This window comes from Salmo trutta, chromosome 1, assembly GCF_901001165.1.
Source record: "Salmo trutta chromosome 1, fSalTru1.1, whole genome shotgun sequence".
In the NCBI taxonomy this organism is placed as follows: Eukaryota; Metazoa; Chordata; class Actinopteri; order Salmoniformes; family Salmonidae; genus Salmo; species Salmo trutta.
The window spans coordinates 60,273,481-60,297,811 of NC_042957.1; the positions used below are offsets into that span (position 1 = coordinate 60,273,481).

Genomic DNA, 24,331 nt, shown 5'->3' on the forward strand with positions numbered 1-24,331 from the left:
TCACTCAAAAGCTATTTAAAAATTTAGTTTTATTCCGGAAGGCTTGACATTGACAATGAAACAACACAGTGGTGAGGAGACAGACACTGATGGAATTGGACAGGTACTGTATTTACAGTAGATTGCTAATCTTCTTCATCAGAGGGTGGCTGGTCTAGCATGGCTTGGTGTTTGGCGATCTTGGCTGCCAGCTCTGTAGAGAGAGAACACTTAGGGCTACTGCCTGGAGCTCAATAACTCCACTCTGCCTTACACAGCCTCGGGCATGAATATTCAAGGAGCAGTGAGCTTTTTCTATTTGACTGACTAGAGACTAGTCCTTTACCCGATGTGCATAAGCTCTTGCCTGTCTACCAAAACTCCTTGCTCCGGCCAAACTCCACGCCAATGGACATGAGTTTCTGGAACCGAGTACCTCCCCTAAGATTTCTAGACTGTCTGATTGGTCCCAGAAACATATGATTGGGCCAGAACACACGTGGGTAAAGCAACATTTAGAAAATGTGTCATTGATACTCTGATTGGTTAGAGATTATCCAATTGCTGATGACCTTGTTTTGTACAACATCACTCATTTTAACGTCACCACAAACGACTTCAATGATTGCGGTCTCAGACTGAAGTATGTAGCGAACGATAGAGGAATTCAGCTTGAGGAGTCAGGCAACATAAGCTCCATGGTCAACAACAAACTACTGTAGCTTTAGTTTTGTTTTCTTCGCTCAAAGTGATGCTTTGGTGGACCATCCATGGCCATTCCCTAATGTACATGCCATACCACCATGCTGACCATGGTAATTGAGATGCATTATCCTCACCTTTAGCTGGGTTGAAGACGCCATTGGTCTGGACGTTACACACATAGCAGCGCTGGGACTTGCGGTAGTGCTGAAGCGCGCAGGTCTCACAGAAGTAGTGCCGACACCTGCGGGAAACAAGACATGAGTGGTTTGATTAGCTGGAAGTTTCTCTACACACAATTAAGCTGGAAGTTTCTCTACACACAAAGGAGTTCTTAAGGAGTATTGTCTTACTTGGTGATGACGGGGTTCTTAAAGGACTCCCGGCAGATGAAGCATTTGAAGGGCATGTCCTCCTCGTCACTGCTCACCTCGTAGTTCTCATCATCTACATACAGACCACACATTACTGAACAGCTGTATCACATCAACTCTCTAATCTGATCAATCTTAAATCTACACAGCCCTGTGTTTCTCCCCTGTTGTGAACGCACCGTTGGCCCCATAGCGCCCCTCGTCCAGCTCCCTCTCAATCTGCCAGCCATGTTTGTAGTCTGAGCGGTCATGGAGGAACTTGCAGCTGTCTAAGAGGGGAAAAGAAACACACAAAGGAGACTTTCAGAGACTTCCACAGATGATTAATTCATGTTGGGAAAGGAGGACCTATGCAAAGCTCGACATTGCTGGAAGGTTGCCTCCCCCAAAGTCCCACTTACCTCCAAAGCCACAGAAGCCAGTCTCTTTGTAGTCCTTGCAGATGTCTGGCTGGTAGTCCCACCTCACTGTGGCCCTCAGGTGCTCTGGGGCCCGGATTGGGCCCTTCCTGACAAAAGAAAAGAGAAAACACTGATGATGCAAATACATAGCAAAAACAATTAAAACTTTCCCCAAGACATTTCAACTTTACTCTGTCACATAACATGCATCCACACCTGACCATGCCAGAGGATGCATTTCCCATGGTGGAGTCTTTGGGCTTGATGTGCTTTTTGTAGTTGTTCATTCCTCTGTAGATCTTATCATCCTCTTTACCGGTCAGCTCCTGGTGAGGGAAAGGATAGAGACCCTTATTAAGCATTTGCGGACCAACGCTGTCCCAATTTACAACAAAACTGGGGGAAGAATGCAAATGATACAATACTAAGATGTAGATACACGAAGGAAACAAAGTTCCTCCAACAAGGGACAGATGTCTTGCCTCCTGGATCTTCTGACTCCTCTCAAAGATGGCCTGAGCATCATTGTCCTTTGCTGTGTCCAGCTCATAGATTGCAGTTGCTCCCATGTCATCTGGCCCCTCTGGTTTCTATACACAGCGAAGGGAGGAGGACGAGATTAGCTTTATACGGGGCTGAGCAATAAAGGGGTAGGTAGGGTATAAATACAAAACATTGTTAATAGATTAATTAATTAATAGATTAATGGGTAGAGGAGAGGTCTTTTTCAAAATAACTCACTGCTGACCGTGTAGACTTGTAAGCGACAGTGACTTTCTTTCTTTCTTTCTCCTCGTCACTTTCAGCAGATGACACCTCTCTCTCTACTTTTTTGGTCTGGGGAGAAGAGAAGAATGATTTCACACAATAAAAAATGTTTCGTATAAAGACTGATTCGTTTGTAGTCAGTCATGCGTCGTTACCCTTTGAATCATAGGGTTTGCTGAACCCGTCTTTTTTTCTTTTCTGACGACGGCATTCTTGTCTTCGTCACTGTTGCCATCTGACAATGGAGGAGGCAATGAGGCAAACATCAGCATGTGAGTGGGACATTTCCGTGTTTACAGTACTCGGCCACCTGCACAATCATTTCCATGGCGTAGGTGTTTTATAGTTGGCAGTAGTTTTGCTTTTACTTAGCCCAATCTTAACGCCTAACTAAATAAACTTCAAATGTTAGCTAACTAGGTTAGTTAGGTACTATAGCTAGCTCAAGGACTATTACTAATAGCCATTGTTTTCATGCACAATGCAGTCTTTTGGTTAGCTTTTGAAACAACACTGAGCTGGACTCAAACACTGTAGCTCACCTTTGTCGCTGTCACTGGCTTTTCTCTTTCGAGCGTTGCATTTTTTGGTAGATTTTTTAAATAGAAAAGTACATGTTGCCTTGGGTTCCCCTGACTCCGCCATCTTTCATTCTGTTTACAAAAACATGGTGACTTTAGAGCGACCTCTAGCGTGGAGGAGCCACAGTATTCCACCCTGTGGCCACTTATCTACAGCACAACATATACAAGTAACTAGACTACATCAGCATTTATTTCATGCCAATTTCTAATTGTTTTATTACATATTATTTGTAGATATGTTGTGGCGCAACTAAATAATATCCTATATAGTCAGTTATCATATTCAATAGTGTTATAAAACCGCAAAGCACATTATGATAAAATGTAGGATTATTAAATGATGGGATATTTTATGTAGGCTAATTCAACATTATGTGCATTGGGTATCTTGATGCAGAGGGTATTTTAATTATATTCTCTGTCTATTCACCCTGCACAACTCCATCGTTGGTAGTTGAGAGAGCCCACTAATTAAGCATCTGCTTCTCGCGGAGAACTGAGGACAGCGGAATATATGGCATAGGCCTGCGGAGGGAGGGGTCTTGGTGGTGCTGGACGACCGGAAGGCTCCGTACCGCCGCTGAATGGAATCCGGCTGTGTCCGAAAAGCAATGGCTATGGGTTTGACATCGAAAAAGGCATCTTCTCGGAGCGTCGGCGTGGAGCGAAGAAATCTCATCACCGTATGCAGGTAAACACAGGGGAGCAGAGGTTTCGTGTGGTTGGCACGTCATGTTAACCACACATATTAGTGAATGCATGCATGCATGCATGGAAATACATGTGTAATGGCTTAGGCTGCAATGTATGAAGCGTTGGAATAATTTGCTGCTGCAATAGTTAAGTGTTAGTGCCAGCTCTGTGTCCTGTGTTGTTTGTTCCCAATCATACATTATCATAAGAAAACGAAAAGAAAAACAAAAGGCAACATATTTCACAGACATGGGCACTGTGGTAGCCTATACATTAGGCTACTTGGGGAAATTTAAATGGATAAATGTTTAACTTTTTTTTTATCTTGGTAAATAACGGTGAGAGAGAACCAGATCGCCTTATACATTAACAGCCACATATGCGGTTTCACCTTGGTGGACACCCCGCTGTCTCCGCCGCTATGTCGGCCTATTTGAAAGGAAAGTGGATTAAATGGGGTGTGTGAGGCCTATGTTGGAGAGGGCATTGGTCCACCGGAATTCCCCAGGTCGGTGATGTAGCAACGACGACAACCTTCTTGGAACGAGGACATTATTTACCGCTTATAGAAATGCTGCTCCAAGATAATGACACAGTGAAATCGGATGTTTATTATGGTCATTGAATGCTGCTGTGCTGTACTCATTATGCACTAAACACACCCAGAGGAATTTCACCCGGTGGCCTGAGAGAGCTCTCAGAAAAAAGTATAGGCCTACAACATTTTTGCCAGCTCATCTATACCAGAGTAACTGATACCTACTGCTGATAATATAATTGCATAGCAGTCATACACCTGTGTCTGGTTGTCATGTGAATGCTATTTGATAACTTCTCCTTCACCAAGTTATGTTTTACCCAATGTAGGCTAATGTATCATCAGTGCTCCATCCTAGAATATTCCTATTTGTAAAGGCATAATTAATGTGAATACTTCATGATGATAAACATTTGTCATGTAAATTAATATAATACTATATTCAATTGTGTGTGTGTATATATATATAATTATTTCAAGAGTGCATATGTATTTTTGCTAAATACCCAATGTGTCTTATCTCTGAGTCCTTATGCATCTATACTGTAAGCTTCCTCTTCACTGTATGTCTTCATGTCCGTTGTGTGTTAACATGTACCATGGTGATTCATCATGGTTTATATCCCTGTCTTCATGTCCGTTGTGTGTTAACATGTACCATGGTGATTCATCATGGTTTATATCCCTGTCTTCATGTCTGTTGTGTGTTAACATGTACCATGGTGAGTCATCATGGTTTATATCCCTGTCTTCATGTCCGTTGTGTGTTAACATGTACCATGGTGATTCATCATGGTTTATATCCCTGTCTTCATGTCCGTTGTGTGTTAACATGTACCATGGTGATTCATCATGGTTTATATCCCTGTCTTCATGTCCGTTGTGTGTTAACATGTACCATGGTGATTCATCATGGTTTATATCCCTGTCTTCATGTCTGTTGTGTGTTAACGTACCATGGTGATTCATCATGGTTTATATCCCTGTCTTCATGTCTGTTGTGTGTTAACATGTACCATGGTGATTCATCATGGTTTATATCCCTGTCTTCATGTCCGTTGTGTGTTAACATGTACCATGGTGATTCATCATGGTTTATATCCCTGTCTTCATGTCTGTTGTGTGTTAACATGTACCATGGTGATTCATCATGGTTTATATCCCTGTCTTCATGTCTGTTGTGTGTTAACATGTACCATGGTGATTCATCATGGTTTATATCCCTGTCTTCATGTCTGTTGTGTGTTAACATGTACCATGGTGATTCATCATGGTTTATATCCCTGTCTTCATGTCCGTTGTGTGTTAACATGTACCATGGTGATTCATCATGGTTTATATCCCTGTCTTCATGTCTGTTGTGTGTTAACATGTACCATGGTGATTCATCATGGTTTATATCCCTGTCTTCATGTCTGTTGTGTGTTAACATGTACCATGGTGATTCATCATGGTTTATATCCCTGTCTTCATGTCCGTTGTGTGTTAACATGTACCATGGTGATTCATCATGGTTTATATCCCTGTCTTCATGTCTGTTGTGTGTTTAACATGTACCATGGTGATTCATCATGGTTTATATTCCTGTCTTCATATAAGGAGCTCCAGTAGAACAGCAACTGGATTGTTGCCTCAGAAATGTGTGGGTCTGTGGCTTGTAGCTTGTATGTTAGCGATGTGAATATATTGTCTGTGGGCACCCTCATGATGAGACGTGAACCTATCAGATGAGGCATGCATGTGTCCAGTGTGTGCTGTCACTCTGAGCGGCCAGGAGACCCATTGTCTTGCCGTCAGGGACACATTTTATCTCCTGAGGGAGGCATTGTTCTACAGAGGACCAACGGGAGTGACATCACTCAAGCTCCTGGTGCTCTCACTAAATCATTTTTTGAAAAGAAATTAGCAGAAAAGGAGTTACGCTCATGTGTAGTGTTGGTAGGCTTATATGGTTCATGACATTGTTACTAATCATGGATATCTTGCCATCCTTCCAATCCGATGACATCGACATTGGCCACATCCTCATGATATGACATGTTGAGTTTAGTGTTTGTTTGCTGCTTGGATAGAAGAATATAGAGACAAATGAGAACTCCAGGAACACGATCAAGCACTTTTTATTACAGCACCTCTCTGTCAAGGGTTCTGTCTGCATTCAGTGGAGCACAGTGTAATGGAACACATAGAACAGACATAGATCATGACCAGAAATAAAGAATGTTTTCAAAGACACAGACTTCAGACTCCAAGAAGGATTAGTGAGAGAACAAAGAGACATTTGTTGCAGTTCGGTCATTTTTCAGACACAGACCGTGCCAAGAACATTTAATCCAAGACATTTAAAGACACAGGACACAAAACAAACCAAAAAATGTTCACAACAGTTTTTCATCAGTAATGCTAATCATACAGTTTTCTCCACTGGGAAAGACATGAATTACTTTTCAATGAGAGCTATGAATTAAGTTTAATGCAAGGGTAATACATGTATTCCCCAGGCTTTGAATATCTGAAAGCATCTGTGTCGATGTCAAGTCTACCTTTTGTATTGTGCAGTCTAAGATGGGCTGTAAGTCATAGAGGCCTCTTTTCCTGCCAGATAGACGTGTACCACTTCCATGTGTCAGCCAATGACAGCCCTTGTCCCAGGTGGTGTTCAAGTTGACAAAGGTTGTGAATGTTTGTGACCTCAGGACCTCTGGCTGTGCATAGAGTCAGGCTGATGTTGTGTGTGTGTGTGTCTCATTGTATAGGCAGGACTACCAGCAGCACAGAGCAGGGCAGCCTTGGGGGCAAAGAATAGAGGGTGGATCTGTGCTCCAGACTAATGCCAAGAGTAATGGAGGGAGTCATGAAAAAGGTTTGACTGATATGGACACAGTTATCTTCAGATCATTAGCCATCCCTCCCAACGAAGCCCAAATTAGTGTTCAGTTAGCACACCAGCCCAAGCATGATCCTTCTTCTAACACTAATGCACGTGTATATATTCAATTTGAATACAAAACATTTCCTCCACGATCACAACATACACATTTACCAGACATCGACACGCATAGATTAACATGTTTGGAGTTCCTATTTTTCATTTTTTGGAAGTAAATCCTTGTCTTGAGGCCTATTTGTGAATGCTCTATTATCATACAGAGTTGTTCTTGATTACTGAATTTGAATCTGTTTACTGTGTCATTGACCCTTGGTGAAATGCTGGACCCAGAGCTTCATCCCCATGTCAATTTGTCATCAGGGATCATAATGGATTTTGCCAAACTGGCATCACACTCCCATTCAAAGCTCTTCCTCCAAGTCATTAACATGGTTGTTTTAGTGCTATACTGATATAGTAGGGCTCAGTAATACTAGTAGACCTACTCTGTGATGGCACATCTCATGGGTTGGCCCTGTTTTTGACACCAAAGCCAAGATATAGTGACTTCTAAAATGCAGTGATCTGATGTGTCAAAGTGACCTCCCCATTACATCATGTTTCATCGACTGAACTTATTTTGATGACAGAGATTTCCATGCACAGCAATAGACAGTACAGTGACAGAAATCTGGAAATACTCTCAACATCACAGGGAACTATTGTTGCTTCCCTGGGTCAAAGGTCTTAGGTCAATCGTTAAGTCAGCATAGGTCATAGATATACAGTATGGTCCAGCTGGTAGTCTCCAAGTGGGAAAAGTCTCATGTATTCATGTACTTATTTGATGTGTGTTTGAAAATGACTGAAGAAATCTCAGTTGGAACTTGGCACCATGAACTTTTCAAGTCCTGAGAAAAAAATAACTTTTGAAGGAGATGCCACTCATGCCTTAAGCTGGCTTTCATTTATAAGTATTTACCATGGCCAGAATAATAATAAAATGTCAAGAATAAAATAAGTCTTACATAACAGTATAGCTGTTGCTATGGGCTACATATGTTTTTAAAACATGGCGGGACCAGAGCTTCATCTGTACTTGGTTCATCTGAGAGAAACAGACTGTACCAATAGCTGCTATTTTACCTTATTGAAAAGAGGCCAAACCAGGAGAAACCGCTATCACTAGGGAATGTTGTTACAGGCCAGTTGATAAATTACTTTGTTGTTGCATATTCTGGCCTAAGAGCTCTCATGACGAGGTCCATGACTGGATGAACACTGTTGGTGCCAACACGTTGAACCTAAGAAAACATAAATAAGATGGTTAAAGATTTGGAGGTCCTACCCTCTTGCTTCCTGTAAATAAAAGTGGATGAGATGAGAAGGAAGAGCAAGTCGTCTTTTGTCTGTTGAAGCCTTCAATTGTTTTGGGTGTGGCTGGGGAGAATGTGCCATTACTGTCTCTGTTGCAATATCCTGAGGAGGACTTATAAAGTGGAACCAGCTGCACAATGATTGTAAAGTACTTTGAAATTTGAATGTGGGTTCTGTGAGGGACTATACAGTATGGTTCGTCACTCTGAGTGTGTCCTTTCTTGTGTTAAACAATGGCAAAGCACCACAAATGGTCCCACTCTTCACCCCTCTCTCTCTGCCCCTCTCTCTACCTACCTCTCTCTGCCCCTCTCTCTACCTACCTCTCTCTGCCTCTCTCTCTCTCCCCCCCCCTCAGCCTCTCTCTCTACCTCTCTCTCAGCCTCAGGGTTCCACTGCTCTACTTTTGTCCTCATAAAACCCCTTCCCATCCAGTCAGAAGTGTCTGTCCCATTGTTCATTGTGCACATTAAAGCAGCACTTGGAGCCTGCCATCCTAGAATAACAAATTATGATCGTAATATTGGTGTTCTTTTCAGCCTAATTATCCTCTTGTTTCCCTCTTGTTTTCACATATTTCTAGCATATTATTGCACAAATGACCTCTGCCTTACTGAACATAAGCAAGGTTCATTGGCATTGCAATGTGAACGTTACCAGCAGGACCAACCACTTCACATTACAGTGTGTATATACACTATTATACAAGTTCAGATATCACTTGAACCTTTCCCCACCTTCCTCCTCTCCTATTACCATATCTACTGTCTCTGTGACATACCATATCCTTCATATCACATCCCCTCATCATGTTCATTATTATGAATTATGCCTTCAGTTCTTCCCAGCCCAGCACCTCTATTTTTCTACTTTTTCTACTCCTCCAAATGCACATACACTGGCCATGAGACACCCTGCCTGGCTCCTCATTCCCTTCACATTCACTTCACTGAGATGTGAGGCACACCCTTCCATCTATCGATATTGCTTGATGTGACACGTTATTTTGGTCATAACGTTTGTAATCTCTCCGTCAGAGCAAATAAGTCAACTAATACTATCTCCTCCCATGATATTGCATGGCGCATAGACACAGGGCTTGCATCTCCTCCCCTGGCTGAGCTCATCTCCACTATGGGAGGGATCTTCCAGGTGCACACACACCCAGTAGAGAATGTGAAACACAGCATCACACCGACAGTGTTCACTTCACATGGCCATGGCCAGGGAGGAATCCTCCAGTGTCAGCTGATCCTGCTGGTTAGGCCAAGACTGGAGAGAGGAGAGGAGAGGAGAGGAGAGGGGGGCAATGAGGGAGAGAGTTAGTCAGAGAAAGTGGGGAAGAGATAAAATTGTGATTGAGAGCTGTCAATCCTAATCTTCTGAGATTATTTTGGACAAATTAGAGAACCCTGATCCTAAATTGTATTGTAAATTAAGCACAACTGAACGTAAGTACAGTAGGAAAGGTAGCAAAAAGAACAAGAGGACGTTTGTAGAGAGCTGAGAGTGGGTTTGGCTGAGATTCAAGAGGAGTGAGAGGAGGCACAAAAGATGTTTGTTTTAAGGCCGGGCAGTTGTTTTTCAGTGTCAAATCGTACCAAGTGTATCTTGCTGTGGCGCTCAATCATTATCATTTAAGGCATACCAGTTATTACCGCCCTAACTCCCCTTCACATCCAGCGACATGATCAATTTCTAATCATTCAACTACAGTATTAGATTCTGATGTAATCACAAACTGATTTTACTGATAATCAGAGATGACCATCTTGCTAACTACTGATTTCCTTGACATATCAGGACTGCAGAAATACCTAAAGTGCCTAATTGTCATAGAGTATTGCAACAATGTAGCAGGCCAAATGTTCTCAAAGTTTTGTTCTAGGCAACTGAATAGGGTGTCCAACAGTAACATGTACAACAGACATTGACTTCTGCACAACCCATAACTCAGACTCACCTGGAATCATGGGTAGAGTAGAACACATCTAAGAATTCTAAAACCACTGACCTGTTTCCTTGATAAAATCCTGTTTGATCGAAAAAGTAAAATGGTCCAAAGCAAAATAATCCAGTGTTTTAGAAGTCAGTTTAGATATAGCCTGTGTAGATGTTGCGGTGATGTCCTTATGCCCCCTGTGATGGTGTTGTTGTATGTTGTCTTTAAGTTTTGTTGAGTTAGCCACCAGTCCCTCCACCCAATGATGTCCCCTCTCATCTAGAGGGTCTTGCGTTTGGCGAAAAAGGCTTTTCGAAACGAGGTGGTGGTGGTGCCCCTGCTGAAGGAGGCATTGCCCATAGTGAGCTTGGTCTTGGCACTGGCGATGGTGGAGGCACCCAGAGAAGTGGTCTTCTTGCCCCTGGTGATAGACGAGTTGCCCATGGTGAGCTTGGTCTTGCCCCTCTTGATAGTGGTGTTTCCCAGGGAGAGGGCCGTCTTCCCCTCGGTGATGCTGGTGTTGCCCATTTAGAAGAAGGTTGAATTTCTGACCCTGCTGAGGTGGTGGATTTTGGGGTTCACTCGGCGCGACACATCTCACGCTCATGCAGCACACCCCGCTCAGTAAAGCTTGGGTGTGATAGTAACAGTAACGAGAGTCCAGAGTAGACCAGAATGCTAAGTGTGGATAGTGCTACCCCCGTGTCACATAATGCCTTCGTTGAGCTTATAGACGTGGGCTCTGGAAGGCCACATACCACCCATGTGTCCCTGTGAATGGACAGAGGCAGCCGTAGGTGGCTGTAGCCTATCTGAGGGCTTGGTACAGTGGAACGATTGTCCCATCACCACCACGACGCGGCTGAAGGAGACATTGTTGCCCAGAGGACAATATGTGGTGACATCACTTGATCCTGCGGCATTGTTGCCTATATCCCCTGATTGTAAATCCTTGGTTCTGTGTGAAGCTGTATGGAACATGTGCATCATGAAACATATAATGTGAGCCATTATTATATAGGCACGGATGTTGACATAAGTTCATGTTTTCCATCAATGGCCTATGTCCGCTCTTCTCAAATGTGCAATGTGCATCTTGGCTTCAGTCTCCAATATGGGTGTGGCTCTTAGGATTTTTCCAAGTGTCTGTGTCCGTAAAATTGTTTATTCCATTTAGAGATGATCAGATAATCGTATCTTGCATTTGTCTATGGTCCTTTAGTATGAAAATAATTCAATATTCCACTTCAGGACAGTACATATCATTTGTTTCCTACTACTTGTATGTTATATAATAAGTCAAATTTGCAAACAAACAAAATCAAGCCAAGCAGTGTTGAAGCAGTTATTTTATAAGCATCAGGTTACATCAATCAATCAGTTATGACAGACACATTTCCTAGTTTAAGACTGTCCTTATAAACTGAACATAGCATAGTTATTGTAATGCGTTCAACCTTGAAACAGACCAATTTAATCAGCATGCAATTGTTGTTTTATAACAAATGGGGACATTTAAACTGTATTTTTGCTTCAGAGAATTATCGTTGAGGTTCTCTGTTGAACAGCACGCTGATGATGACACATGCTCTGTCCAGTGTCTCCACATACACCACACACAGCTGTGTCCTCCTGCCTCCCTGCCAACACACCACCAACCTCATCTCCTCTGTCACACATCTGAATATCTCATTTCAAGCCTGTTAGATCCCTAACACATCCTAACAATAGTCTCATCATGTGGGATTCATTTTGAAAGACTTGCTAAATGTTTTTCTTTGAAAACATGAATGCTTCATTGACACTCGAGCTGCAGAATGCTGCACATTGATCAGACACATGGAATAACTGATTACATATGGACATGATTTAAGCTACTACTGACCTGCTAAAACTGACCAGATAAAAGTCCCTCTGTTTTGAGTGAAACCGTATACAATAATCACAGATGGAAATCCCAGTAGATGTTCCGTGTAGTTTGTCTGCCCCTAGTGAGGCTGGATTTGACCACAGACACAGACTTCTCTCCATGGGTGAAGGTCAGAGTGGTCAGAGAGCTGGTGGTCTGGTCTCGTGTCACGGAGGTCTTTCCCATGGTCACAGTGATCTTTCCCAGGCTAGCGGTGGTTCTGCTCCACGAGACAGAGGACTTGCCCCAGGAGATGGCGTACTTAGTCTTCAGAATCAAGATCCTGCCCTTAGTGAAGCTAGTCTTGCTGGACAGGAAGGTGACTTTCCACTCCTCCTCTTCACTCAAGTCTTTTTTTGACGTCCTGGTTGCTTTGGGAGTCTTGGCCCTGGCGTCTGAGCTCCTGTCCATTTATTCTAGGTGGTCCTGCGCTTTGGCATCAGAGCCTTCCGGAAGGAGGTGGTGGTGGTTCCCCTGGTGAAACTAGCTCGGCCAAGAGCTACTGTGGTCTTCTCCCTACTGATGGTGGAGTCCCCCATGGAGGTGGTGGTCACTCCTCTGGAGACGGAGGTGTTGCCCATCGCGACCGTGGTCTTGCCCCTGGCTATGGAAGTTTTGCCCACTGCCAGGGCAGTCTTGCCCTCGGTGATGCTAGTGTTTCCCATGGAACAAGAGGCAGTCAGCCCTAGTCTGTGCCTGGACTCTCAGCTTACACTCAGCAGGCACAGCATAGCCTCTAGCGCTTAGCTCTCAGTGGGATGTGCAGTGAAATCTCGAGGTCATCAGCCAAACTAAATCAGTGGCTACAGCTGTCCTAAATAGATCAGACCACCGTGTATAGGGGGGTGGGGTCGTATTTGGTCATACTCTGATGTCGGCTGGTTCCTTACAGGGATCAGACCAAGGGACGGACAGGACCTGGGAGCCCATACTGAACAAAGGCTGCCATGCCGACAACCGTGTCATCTGCCATTGGTTGAGACAAGGGGGTTAATTGTGTTGTTGTCACGGACACTTTGCGGAGCATCTGAAGGGGGACATTGTGTTGCACACAAGACAATTGGGGGTGACCTCAGATGCATTCGATGGCATTGCTCCCAAAGAACTCCTCTCAGCTATTGTTTAGCACAAGTCAAGTACAGTAGTACATTTGTCTCTGCCTGTCTGCTTCTATTGTTGTTTTTTACATGATTTCTTTACTTTCAACATACTGTACCTCTTTGCTACTTGCATTTTTATTGCATATATAATAGTTTGGCAAATACGTACGTAGTTATCTTGTTTCTCATTCCTCTGTCTCTCTCTTCTCCTCTCTTTTAGATTCTCGGTGAAGACACTCCTGGAAAAGTACACAGCTGAGCCCATCGATGACTCATCCGAGGAGTTTGTCAACTTCGCTGCAATCTTGGAACACATCCTCAGCCACCGCTTCAAAGGTAACATAGCAGGTACAGGACATGGAAGTGTCCATCAGTCTCTCGGTCTTCTAATTCAGGATACGGAAGCCTCGAGGCTTACCCTAGTTTCAAATGTTACTATTTACTTATTTACATAATTAATAAATATAAATATATCTATATATATATATATTAGGCAAATGTAATGATTTTTACATGAGCTCATGGCATGCCCATCTGTTTTGACTGAGTTAAAGTGCTGGATGCAAAGCCAATCTGCTGTGGTGTGTTGAGCGACAGGGACACTGTGTGGGCTGTTGTAGGAGATGGGAGTCATTGTCAGTGTTTTATCTTTGGACCAGGTCCAGGAAGCTGGTTCATCTCAGATGGCCAGCGAAGTTTCTGGGACTACATCCGGCTGGCATGCAGCAAAGTGCAGAACAACTGCATCACCAGCATCGAAAACATTGAGAACATCAGCACCTCACGAGCCAAGGCAAGGACTGGGATCATCTGTGTGTGTGTGTCTCACCAGAGCTTCAGAGTAAAAAATCCCTTAGCTGGCACTCACGTTCTCGTTCCCACTGACTCCCCCTTTCTCTCTTTTTCTCTTTCTCTCCTTCCATTGTTTCCTGCAGGGTCGGGCATGGATCCGTGTGGCGCTGATGGAGAAGCGTCTGTCTGAGTATGTGGCCACAGCCCTGAGGGACACACGGACAACCAGGTCAGATATACCACAAAATAGTATCCCATCTAGCCTATTAACTACCAAGCTACCTTAGAAACAACATGCAAAACATAACTAATCATAAGGCTTTGCACTGCAGGAGGTTCTATGATGACGGAGCCATCATACTGAGAGAGGAGGCCACTGTTCTGACAGGCATGCTCATTGGCCTCAGTGCCATAGACTTCAGGTGAGGCAGCATTACTCAGGCCTGCAGAATCATAGCATTATTATTTGTTACATTGTTATCTTAAAGTTCACAATTCTTTCTCTGTCCAGTTTTTGCTTGAAGGGGGAGGCGCTGGATGGGAAGTCCCCTGCAGTGATTGACTTCACACCTTACCTGAAGTTCACTCAGAGGTGAGACAACCGCATGCCCACTTCGTGAATATATGTCATACTAGTCAGTAGCTTAGCCATAGATATGACTACAAGCAGTGTGTAAAAGTGTGTAACTCCCCTGCTATATGTCCCCTGCTTACAGCTATGACTACCTGAGTGATGAGGATGATCGGTGCAGTGTGGACAGCAGTGCCAGTGACGAAAGTGTCCCAGAACACCCCTACGTCCCCCTGGTCACCGACGAGGAGAGCTGGAGGAACAAGTGTCGCAAGATGGAGCAGAGGTTTAAGATCGTGTACGCCCAGAAGGTGACCTTTTGACCTCCTGATAACCTTACATTCCTAAAGACATGAGGCATAGAATCTCTTCCAGCTTTTCAGGTCTCTCCAGAGATCTTCCATCGGGTTCAAGTCCAGGCTCTGGCTGGGACACTCAAGGACATTTCAAGACTTGTCCCCGAAGCCACTCCTGTATTGTCTTGGCTGTGTGCTTAGGGTTGTTGTCCTGTTGGAAGGTGAACCTCCACCCCAGTCTGAGGTCCTGAGCACTCTGTAGCAGGTTTTCATCAAGGATCTCTCTGTACTTTGCTCTGCTCATCTTTCCCTCAAACCTGACCAGTCTCCCAGTCCCTGCTGCTGAAAAACATACCCACAACAGGATGCTGCCACCACCATGCTTCACCGTAGGGATGGTGCCAGGTTTCCTCCAGACGTAACGCTTGGCATTCAGGCCAAATAGTTCAATCTTGGTTTCATCAGACCAGATAATCTTGTTTCTCATGGTCTGAGAGTCTTTAGGTGACTTTTGGCAAATTCTAAGTGGACTTTCATGTGCCTTTTACTGAGGAGTGGCTTCCATCTGGCCACTCAACCATAAAGGCCTGATTGGTAAAGTGCTGCAGAGATGGTTGTCCTTCTGGAAGGTTCTCCTATCTTCACAGAGGAACTCTAGAGCTCTGTCAGAGTGACCATTGGGTTCTTGGTCACCTCCATAACCAAGGCCCTTCTCCCTCGATTGCTCAGTTTGGCCGGGCGGCAGCTCAGGGAAGAGTCTTGGTGGTTCTAAACTTCTTCAATTTAAGAATGATGGAAACCACTGTGTTTTTGGGGGCCTTTAAAGCTGCAGAAATGTTTTGGTACCCTTCCCCAGATCTTTGCCTTGGCACAGTCCTGTCTCTGAGCTCTACGGACAATTCCTTCGACCTCATGGCTTGGTTTTTGCTCTGCACTGTCAACTGTGGGACCTTACGTAGACAGGTGTGAGCCTTTCCAAATCATGTCCAATCAATTTAATTTACGACAGGTGGAAACCAATCAAGTTGTAGAAACATCTCAAGGATGATCAATGGAAACAGAATGCATCTGAGCTCAATTTCGAGTTTCATAGTAAAGGGTCTGAATATTTATATAAATTGCCTACATTTTCTAAAATGTGTCATTATGGTGTATTGTGTGTAGATTGATGAGGAATTTATTTGATTTTAACCATTTTTAGAATAAGGCTGTAACGTCACAATGTGGAAAAAGTCAAAGGGTCTGAATACTTTCCGAAGGCACTGTATATAGAGTAATAACTTTATGTACTTTTGGGGTATGCAGAACACAGTATATCTGTGTGCACTCCAGTCCTATCTTCTAACTGTGTGTCTGGGTCTGTGCCTGTGTCTGTGTCTGTGATGCAGGGCTACCTGGAGGAGCTGGTGCGTCTGCGTGAGTCCCAGCTGAAGAACGTGGAGACGGAGAACAAGAAGCTGAGTGCCAGGCTAGAGGAGCTCAGAGTCCAGAGCCTGCAGGAGAAGAAGGAGCTGGAGTCCATCGTACTGGAGCTGCAGGCACAACTGTGAGAGCAGTATACAAATGCACACACACTAGTATACATTGACGGGGACACATACAAACATCATAAACAGACACACACAAATGCAGTACATAACATATCAGATGATGTTAAGAGTTAATCACAAGCCTGTTCCTTCCAGCACTGCCCTCATCCCCTGTGATTCCTCCCACCTGACTAAGGATCTGTCCATCCCTCTGGTCAACCAGTGGCCCTCCATACGAGGCTACAACAACCAGGGGGACGTCAAGCTCTTCCGCAGGTATATCTACTGTATGAGTGTGTGTATATGTGCATGTGTGTGATTTTGTGATACTGTACATTTTAAAGCTGCAATATGTAACTTTTTGGGCAACCCAACCAAATTCACATAGAAATGTGTGATATAGACATGTCATTCTCATTGAAAGGAAGTATAAGAAGTGTTTATCTGTTCTATGTGTGGTATTTCTATGCTTCCCGTTCTTAAGTTTCATTTTTGCATCTTTTACTTTCGGTTTTGTACAGCATCTTCAAACAGCTGGTTTTGGTTATGGAAAATATATTCCACTGCAGTTTAGTTGGTACAATGATTCTCTACACTATACTTGCTTGTTTTGTCACATAAACTAAAATTAGGCAAACTATTATAATTTTAGCAAACAGGAAATGTCGACGCAATTTCTACACAGATGTTATTGTAACAGTATTTCATGATGTCACTCATCCTTTCAGGAGAAGCTTCCACAGTTTGGAGCAGCTCTCAGCTGACGTCAGTCTGAACTCTGATTCCCAGAAGACAGATGGGCAACAGAACGGAGATACAGGTTGGTGCTCGACAGATAAATGTACATTATACAAACACATTTGTAGACGCACAGCAATGCATACTGATTCTGCAGAAATATGTGAACCGAGTCACCCACTGTCATACATGCACCAACACAAAACCACACAGAAACAGAAACCCACTTAGAAGAATGCATCCACATGTCCTCACCAACACACACATACAAAGGCATGTTTGAACAGTGTCTATGGTGTATTTTGTGTGGGTGTTTAAGTTATGCTGATAGCCAAAGTGTGCTTTAGGGACAGAGTTGTATTGTGTTTTGTCTATTCTCTCTGTAGGAAAAGACTACACCCCTTCTATGATAGGTCTCTGTGGCTCTCTGGCCTCTCTCCCCAGCTGCAAGTCCATGTCCAGCCTCAAGTCCAGTGAGTGTCTGGTCAACATCAGCATGGAACCCAGCCCTGCACTCTCCCCCAGCTAGGGGGCGCCATGCCAACAGAGCTCTGTCTGCCCAGCGCAAAGCCAACAACCAACCAACCCCACCCGCCTGCCTCAACCTGGAGACACTCAATAGATCATGAACATCTACCTACCTACTGTCACTATTAACACAGTTACCAACAAAACCCTTTTTCAACCAAACCCTTCTCCAACCAACTCCACTCAACCCACTGCTTCATGTCTGCAAAGATTAGAGGGGGAAAAGCTCTTCAATATTTCTGGATTTTTGTGTGGATTAAATTAAAGTTATAATGAAACTAAAAGGATCCTAGTTCTTTTGTGCCCCTCCTCACCCACACCCTCGCTCATATCCTCACACTGTCCATCCTGCTCTTTCACTGTTGTGTGTGTGTGAATTCCTATGTCAAAATGTTGGCCTGTATTTAATGCCTTTTGGACACATCTAACTAGCGCAATTCAAAGCTACAAAACTATCCAAAAGCATGTATTTATTTATCTATTTAAATTCTCCTCTCCTCTAGATCTCCTTATCCAACTCTTTCTCTGCACCTGACACATCTGGTCATTGTACTGTCTGTGTGTCAGTCTGTCCCAGCCCTGCCTCAGCCTATACTATCCTCCTGCCTGCCTGTCAAAATGACAGACAAACTGGAATGACGCACTTGCGATTAAGTCAGAACACTTGGAGGAGAAGGCTGAACTGAATTCTAACAACAGCATCAGTTATTCTTAGGTGTTTGTGAGTGGATGCAGGTTGAGTGTTGCTAACATAGTGGCTAGATGTGTATTTGATGCATGTGGCTGAATGATATTGGCATTGTTCCTCCATTATACTGGGTTTTGGATGGCCTGAATCTCCAAATCATTGCCCTGCTTGAGCAGTCAGACATTACTGTTTCAGTATGTGTTCATGTGTGCAGCAATTGGTTACGACTGTCTATCAACAGTTTTATTGTCACTTTGCTTTTTATATTTTGTTGATGAATCTGATTTTATAAATCAAGTGTTCTGTTATTTTTACACGTGCATATTTGGTTATTTTTGTTCAATGACCTATGCTATTAGTTGCAATAAACAGCCTTATTTTTGTTATGTCAATCCCTTTTCAGTGAGTATTTTTTTCTCTGCAAGGTGCGTAAATGTTATTAAAGTATGTTTACCCTCAACTACTCCACTGGTTTCAACAGTATACATCTGTAATACTATGATTTTCTACTAATGAAAGGATTCCATTTAAGCAGACCTTGATTAGTTGAGACAAGGGTGTTAGTAAGCTCTTGGGCCAACAAAAAAGTAATTGATTTCAGTACATGTGCTGCAAACCTGCAGGACCATCGCCCAGATTTTGCCTATCGGCTATGATTAAATGCACAGAAATAGAATGGACAAATCATTACCTTGAATGTGGATACCTTTCTATTCAATATATTTGTATGCAATTAATCCTGTACAAAAGGTGAAATCCAGATGGATCAATTTTGATAAACTGAGCCCAGGTTTGAATGTTTACAAGGTGCTCTATGGCACCATCTAGTGGTCCATGTACTAATGTGTCCCTAATCAATCAATTGGTGGGCAGTGTGTCTGCAGAGGGGGTGTCCAATAACAGTCACATCAGGTCATTGTTCTGTTTCTGGAAGGCAGAGGGCTGGTATGTTTGATAGAACTTTGTAAAACCAAATGTAAGATTTAGGATTGATTTGTAGGTCTATGCATGTTGGTAATGGGACATTTAGATCACTAAAGTTCATATTTAGTTTAGAGGGATTAACACTATGTTTAGCATATTTATATTTTCCCTTTCGTAATACACATGACTTCCAGTGTTTGTGACACTCAAGGTGTGGGTCGATGGTCAATAGACTTATGTTATGGATTACTATCATATCTGTTGATAGTGGGTGATGCCAGACGATGTACAAGGACACACTTATTATTCACTGTAGTATTGTATTTATAACACTGTGTGATTCTGTAGCAGCTGACCAAGTCACTGCCTTCTGTTTTGACGAACTACAAGCTTCTTGGGCTGGTGTTTCCATAGCTTAATAAATCAGACTTTGATACCAATTCTTGGTATACAGTCTGAAGCAAAGCACTGCAGAATCATGTACATCCATCTCGTGTGTTCAGTCATGAGCAAACACATCTTGATTGCCACACACAGAGCCATGTTTTGAAGTCTGCTTAATACTTTCCTGTGGATATTTTGTCATATTCTGACTAGCTGAATGACCAACACCCAGGACAATCATCAGAGTACGTTCCAGTAATTGTATTCAACATTCGTGACAGACGAGGGACGTTTAGTTTTTTTTTCTTCTGTGTGTGTGGTATTGCCTACACAATTCAATGCCCACGTTTGTGACTCGAACATTTGGTGCTGTCTGATTAGTATATAAAGGGCCAGTCTCCAAGATGTCAGTTAGACATTTTCTGTGCTGGATGTGTCTCCTTGTTGCAACTTCTTATAAACCAGATTGGTTTTTGTTTGACTTAGTCTGCGAATGCTCTTTTTTGTAAACCTAGACATTACTTTTACAATATGATTTTGTCTTGTGCAGATGATTAAGTCAAAGTCCACTTCAAAGCCTTCCAGGCTCTTGGATTTTACGTTCTGTGCTGGCTTTGTGTTGGGGTTCTGTCTCTGTTTCATGGCCATTGCTTACTACAGAGCTTATCAGATCTCTCAGGAGACAGTGCCCTTGCCCTCACGGACCAGCAGCCTCTTGGGTGAGCTCCCTTCAGGTAAATTGGAGCTACAGTATTTTTTACACCTCTCTGAATATCTCCAATACACTCAGCCACATGATCGTATTTCTCTCTCTCTCTCTCAATACACGACTCTGCTGTTGCCACTAATGCCTCAGTCCTCTCGCCATTGCTCCCCTCCTCCTCTTCGGGTCGACTGCTCTGCTGGGTGTTTACCTCACCCCAGACTCTGTGGACCAGAGCTAAACACATAGTGAACACCTGGGGGCCTCGCTGTGACACACTGCTCTTCATGAGCTCTAAGCCGGACCTCCTGTTCCCTGGGACCATGCTGGCTCTGGCAACAGAGGAGGGACGGGCCAACCTGTACAATAAGACCATGGCCACTTACAACTAATTGCATGACGGGCAATGCTCCCACAACACCAGTATGTTCTCCTAATCTCTCTCACATTGATGGAGGACATGATTCTGGTGGTCTAGTGGTATCCATGTAGTATGGGAGATCTACAGTGCATTTGGAAAGTATTCAGACCTTTTACATTTTTCCACATTTTGTTCTGTAACAGCTCTATTCTAAAATTGATTAAATTAAATATACACACAATATCCTATAATGACAAAAAATGAAAACAGTTTTTTTAGAAATGTTTGCAAATACCTTAAACTGAAACACCTTATTTACAAAAGTATTCAGACCCTTTGCTATGAGACTCGAAATTGAGCTCAGGTGCATCCTGTTTTCATTGATTATCCTTGAGATGTTTCTACAACTTGATTGGAGTCCACCTGTGGTACATTCAATTGATTGGGCATGATTTGGAAAGCCACACACCTGTCTATATAAGGTCCCACAGTTGACAGTGCATGTCAGAGCAAAACCAAGCTATGAGCTCGTAGGAATTGTCCGTAGAGCTCTGAGATGGGATTGTGTTGAGGCACAGATCTGAGAAAGGGTCACAACATTTCTGCAGCATTGAAGATCCCCAAGAACACAGTGGCCTCTATCTTTCTTAAATGGAAGAAGTTTTGAACCACCAAGACTCTCACTAGAGCTAGCCGCCTGGCCAAACTGAGCATTCGGGGGAGGTGACCATGAACCCGATGGTCACTCTGACAGAGCTCCAGAGTTTCTCTGTGGAGGTGGGAGAATCTTCCAGAAGGGCAACCATCTCTGCAGCACTCCACCAATCAGTTATTTATGGTTGTGGTCAGATGGAAACCACTCCTCAGTAAAAGACACATGACAGCTCGCTTGAAGTTTGCCAAAAGACACCTAAAGGACTCTCAGACCATGAGAAACTAGATTCTCTGGTCTGATGAAACCAAGATTGAACTCTTTGGCCTGAATGCCAAGCTTCACGTCTGATGGAAGCATCATGCTGTGGGGATTTTATTCAGCGACAGGGAGACTAGTCAGTATCGAGGGAAAGGAAAGATGAACGGCGCAAAGTACAGAGAGATCCTTGATGAAAACCTGCTCCAGAGTGCTCAGGACCTCAGACTGGGGCGAAGGTTTACCTTCCAACAGGACAAAGACCCTGAGCACACAGCCAAGGCATTGCAGGAGTGGCTTCGGGACAGGGTCTCAATGTTCTTAAGTGGCCTAGCCAGATCCCAGGCTTTAACCTGATCGAACATGAATATAGCTGTGCAGCGACGCTCCTCATCCAACCTGACAGAGCTTGAGAGGATCTGCAGAGAAGAATGTGAGAAACTCCCCAAATACAGGTGTGCCAAGCTTGTAGCGTCATACCCAAGAAGACTCGAGGCTGTAATTGCTGCCAAAGGTGCTTCAACAAAGGGTCTAAATACTTATGCAAATGTAATATTTCAGTTTATATTTTATACATTTGCAAATATTTATAAAAATCTGTTTTTGTGTGTAGATTGATGAAGAAAATAAACTATTTAATCAATTTTAGAATAAGGCTGTAACGTATGAAAAAGTGAAGGGGTCTGAATACTTTCTAAATGCACTGAATGTATGTAGTGCAATGTGGATGGATGGGCTGATGACAGACTGTCAGTCAGGTTACCTAAGTAAAGATGCTCTTTTTTTGGTCACCCATCTACACACAATGGCACATAAATTTGCAAACATTTCTAAAGACATCTCGTTTACATGAGTAGTCACACACCAGAGTCAATACATGTTAGAATCATATTTGGCAGTGATTACAGCTGTGAGTTTTTCTGGGTAAGTCTCTAAGGACTTTGTACACCTGGATTGTACAATATTTGTACATGATTCTTTTTAAAGATCTTTAAGTTTTGTTGATTGTTGATCATTGCTAGACAGCCATTATGCCATTAAGTCTTGTCATAGATTTCAAAAAATATAATTCCACTAAAACATTATGGTGTTGTGTGTAAACCAGTAACACACAATCTCAAATTAATCCATTTTAAATTCAGGCTGTAGCACAACAAAATGTTGGAAAGGTCAAGGTGAATGTGTTCTGAAACCACTATGTGTATTTGTATGTGCTGGTGAACGAGACAAACTCTACCTTCTGTCTTTGACCGCTCCTCTTTCCCTCCATTTCCAGTTACCTAGACAAGGCTGACTGGTTCCTCAAAGCTGATGATGACAGCTATGTAATAGTGGAAAACCTGTGTCTGCTCCTGTCTCGGTTCAGCCCAGACAAGCCTGTGTATCTGGGCAGACGTTTTCGCCGCTTTGTCCATCAAGGCTACATGAGTGGTGGTGCTGAGCCGCGAGTCTGTGAGCCGCTACGTCAGGGCCCTGCACCATGGAACCTGCAGCCAGTCCACCTCTGCAGAGGACCTACTGCTGGGCTTCTGCCTCCAGAAGCTGGGAGTCCCAGCAGGGGACTCTAGAGACCTCCAGCACAGGGAAACCTTTCACCCCCTGTGGCTGGGTAAACTTCTCTGTACCGAAGACACACTGCCCAAATGGTTCCACCAGTACAACTATTACCCTTCCAAAGTGGTAAGTAGGTCTACACTCTCAGTACAACACATATCAAATAACCTCCCTTCAGTGCCATTGAGCTTCCTGCTCATCTGTTTTTAATTTCTTTCTCCCTCTCTGTCAGGGTCCAGACTGTTGCTCCAATTCAACTGTATCCTTCCATTACGTCGAGCCAGTCAGAATGTACATGCTAGATTACTTCCTGTACCATCTCAGTCCAGTTGGTGGCCACAGCCCAAAGCTGGGTGAGACCAGAGAGGGATAAGCAGAGACCCCTTTCTATGGATTTGACAGTGACATCCCTGATAATAAATAATAATATACATGCTCGCACTGTAATTAATGATGTCATTCTCTTGTAAAGAGTTGTCTTGCAAACATTAAAACCAATATTGTTACTAAAGTCTTTGATAAGGTCCATGCTAGTTCAAACCAATTCATCATGATCTAGTCTGGATATTTGCCTAGTTACAGTATGTATTCATACATTGAGTCTGTCATTAAAGTTATAGAGATCCTATTAAATACTATTCTAACTCCTAATTATATGGTTAAAATACTGTCTTCCAGCGACATGCTACGTTAGCTGAGGTTACAAATTGGTTTGTGCGATTTAAAAAAAGATATATATAATTTTTTTAAATCTCAACCTGGGTAGTTTGAACTGTATAAGAGGCCCGCAGATCACTGAAGCATTACTGGGCATTTGATTTTCATTTTCTTCTCCAACGCAGGTCTTTTGCGTCATGTTTTTACAGACTATATGATTTTCAATGTCTTACTTCAGCAGCATCAGCTAACATAAATTGGTAGATCTATGGGCAAGTTGCAAGATCTGAACAGAACTCCAAATCAGGTCATGAACATTCTGGCTTGTATATAGGCCTTTTTAACACTCAAGTTGATCCAATATTGACAATGTCTTGATAAATTATATACTAAACAAAAATATAAATGCAACATGTAAAGTGTTGGTCCCATGTTTCATTAGCTGAAATAAAAGATCCCA

At 43.2% G+C, this 24,331-nt stretch overlaps 2 protein-coding genes, 1 long non-coding RNA gene and 1 pseudogene across 6 annotated transcripts; 2 read left to right on the forward strand and 2 right to left on the reverse strand.

Moving 5' to 3' along the window:
* Positions 1-12: 12 nt before the first annotated feature.
* Positions 13-2,920, reverse strand: LOC115203889 (E3 ubiquitin-protein ligase RNF113A). The gene is made up of 10 exons (XM_029768966.1): positions 2,767-2,920; positions 2,380-2,459; positions 2,198-2,293; positions 1,939-2,046; positions 1,673-1,782; positions 1,457-1,563; positions 1,235-1,324; positions 1,035-1,128; positions 819-925; positions 13-193 (listed from the first exon to the last, which is right to left on the reverse strand). The coding sequence occupies exons 1-10, from the start codon at positions 2,867-2,869 to the stop codon at positions 126-128; spliced, it is 963 nt and encodes a 320-aa protein (XP_029624826.1). The 5' UTR covers positions 2,870-2,920; the 3' UTR covers positions 13-125.
* Positions 2,403-18,770, forward strand: LOC115203849 (RUN domain-containing protein 3A). Of its 4 annotated transcripts, none has more exons than XM_029768895.1 (13): positions 2,403-2,496; positions 2,905-2,975; positions 3,263-3,499; positions 13,457-13,584; positions 13,896-14,029; positions 14,172-14,257; positions 14,361-14,450; positions 14,540-14,620; positions 14,745-14,910; positions 16,284-16,441; positions 16,581-16,700; positions 17,153-17,244; positions 17,607-18,770. In XM_029768895.1, the coding sequence occupies exons 3-13, from the start codon at positions 3,393-3,395 to the stop codon at positions 17,789-17,791; spliced, it is 1,347 nt and encodes a 448-aa protein (XP_029624755.1). In that variant the 5' UTR covers positions 2,403-2,496; positions 2,905-2,975; positions 3,263-3,392; the 3' UTR covers positions 17,792-18,770. The 4 variants fall into 4 exon arrangements, with proteins under 4 accessions (XP_029624755.1, XP_029624772.1, XP_029624763.1 ...); XM_029768912.1 differs by having other exon boundaries at positions 2,404-2,496; positions 17,549-18,770; XM_029768903.1 differs by having other exon boundaries at positions 2,404-2,496; positions 13,457-13,572.
* On the reverse strand, positions 6,144-10,507 carry LOC115203899 (uncharacterized). Its single transcript, XR_003880276.1, has 3 exons — positions 10,300-10,507; positions 9,450-9,557; positions 6,144-8,212 (listed from the first exon to the last, which is right to left on the reverse strand). It is a non-coding gene; the product is annotated as an uncharacterized LOC115203899 (long non-coding RNA).
* A 4,140-nt stretch (positions 18,771-22,910) lies between the features above and the next one.
* On the forward strand, positions 22,911-23,587 carry LOC115196168 (glycoprotein-N-acetylgalactosamine 3-beta-galactosyltransferase 1-like; annotated as a pseudogene).
* Positions 23,588-24,331: the final 744 nt, after the last annotated feature.

Coding starts and splice junctions, on each gene's coding strand:
- LOC115203889 (XM_029768966.1), bottom strand. CDS start 2,869: ATGGCGGAGTCAGGGGAACCCAAGGCAACATGTACTTTTCTATTTAAA. Junction 2,047..2,197: donor ACAAGTCTACACGGTCAGCA/GTGAGTTATTTT, acceptor CGCTGTGTATAG/AAACCAGAGGGGCCAGATGA. Junction 1,129..1,234: donor GGGGCGCTATGGGGCCAACG/GTGCGTTCACAA, acceptor GTCTGTATGTAG/ATGATGAGAACTACGAGGTG.
- LOC115203849 (XM_029768895.1), top strand. CDS start 3,393: ATGGAATCCGGCTGTGTCCGAAAAGCAATGGCTATGGGTTTGACATCG. Junction 14,451..14,539: donor CTCAGTGCCATAGACTTCAG/GTGAGGCAGCAT, acceptor TTCTCTGTCCAG/TTTTTGCTTGAAGGGGGAGG. Junction 16,442..16,580: donor CTGGAGCTGCAGGCACAACT/GTGAGAGCAGTA, acceptor TGTTCCTTCCAG/CACTGCCCTCATCCCCTGTG.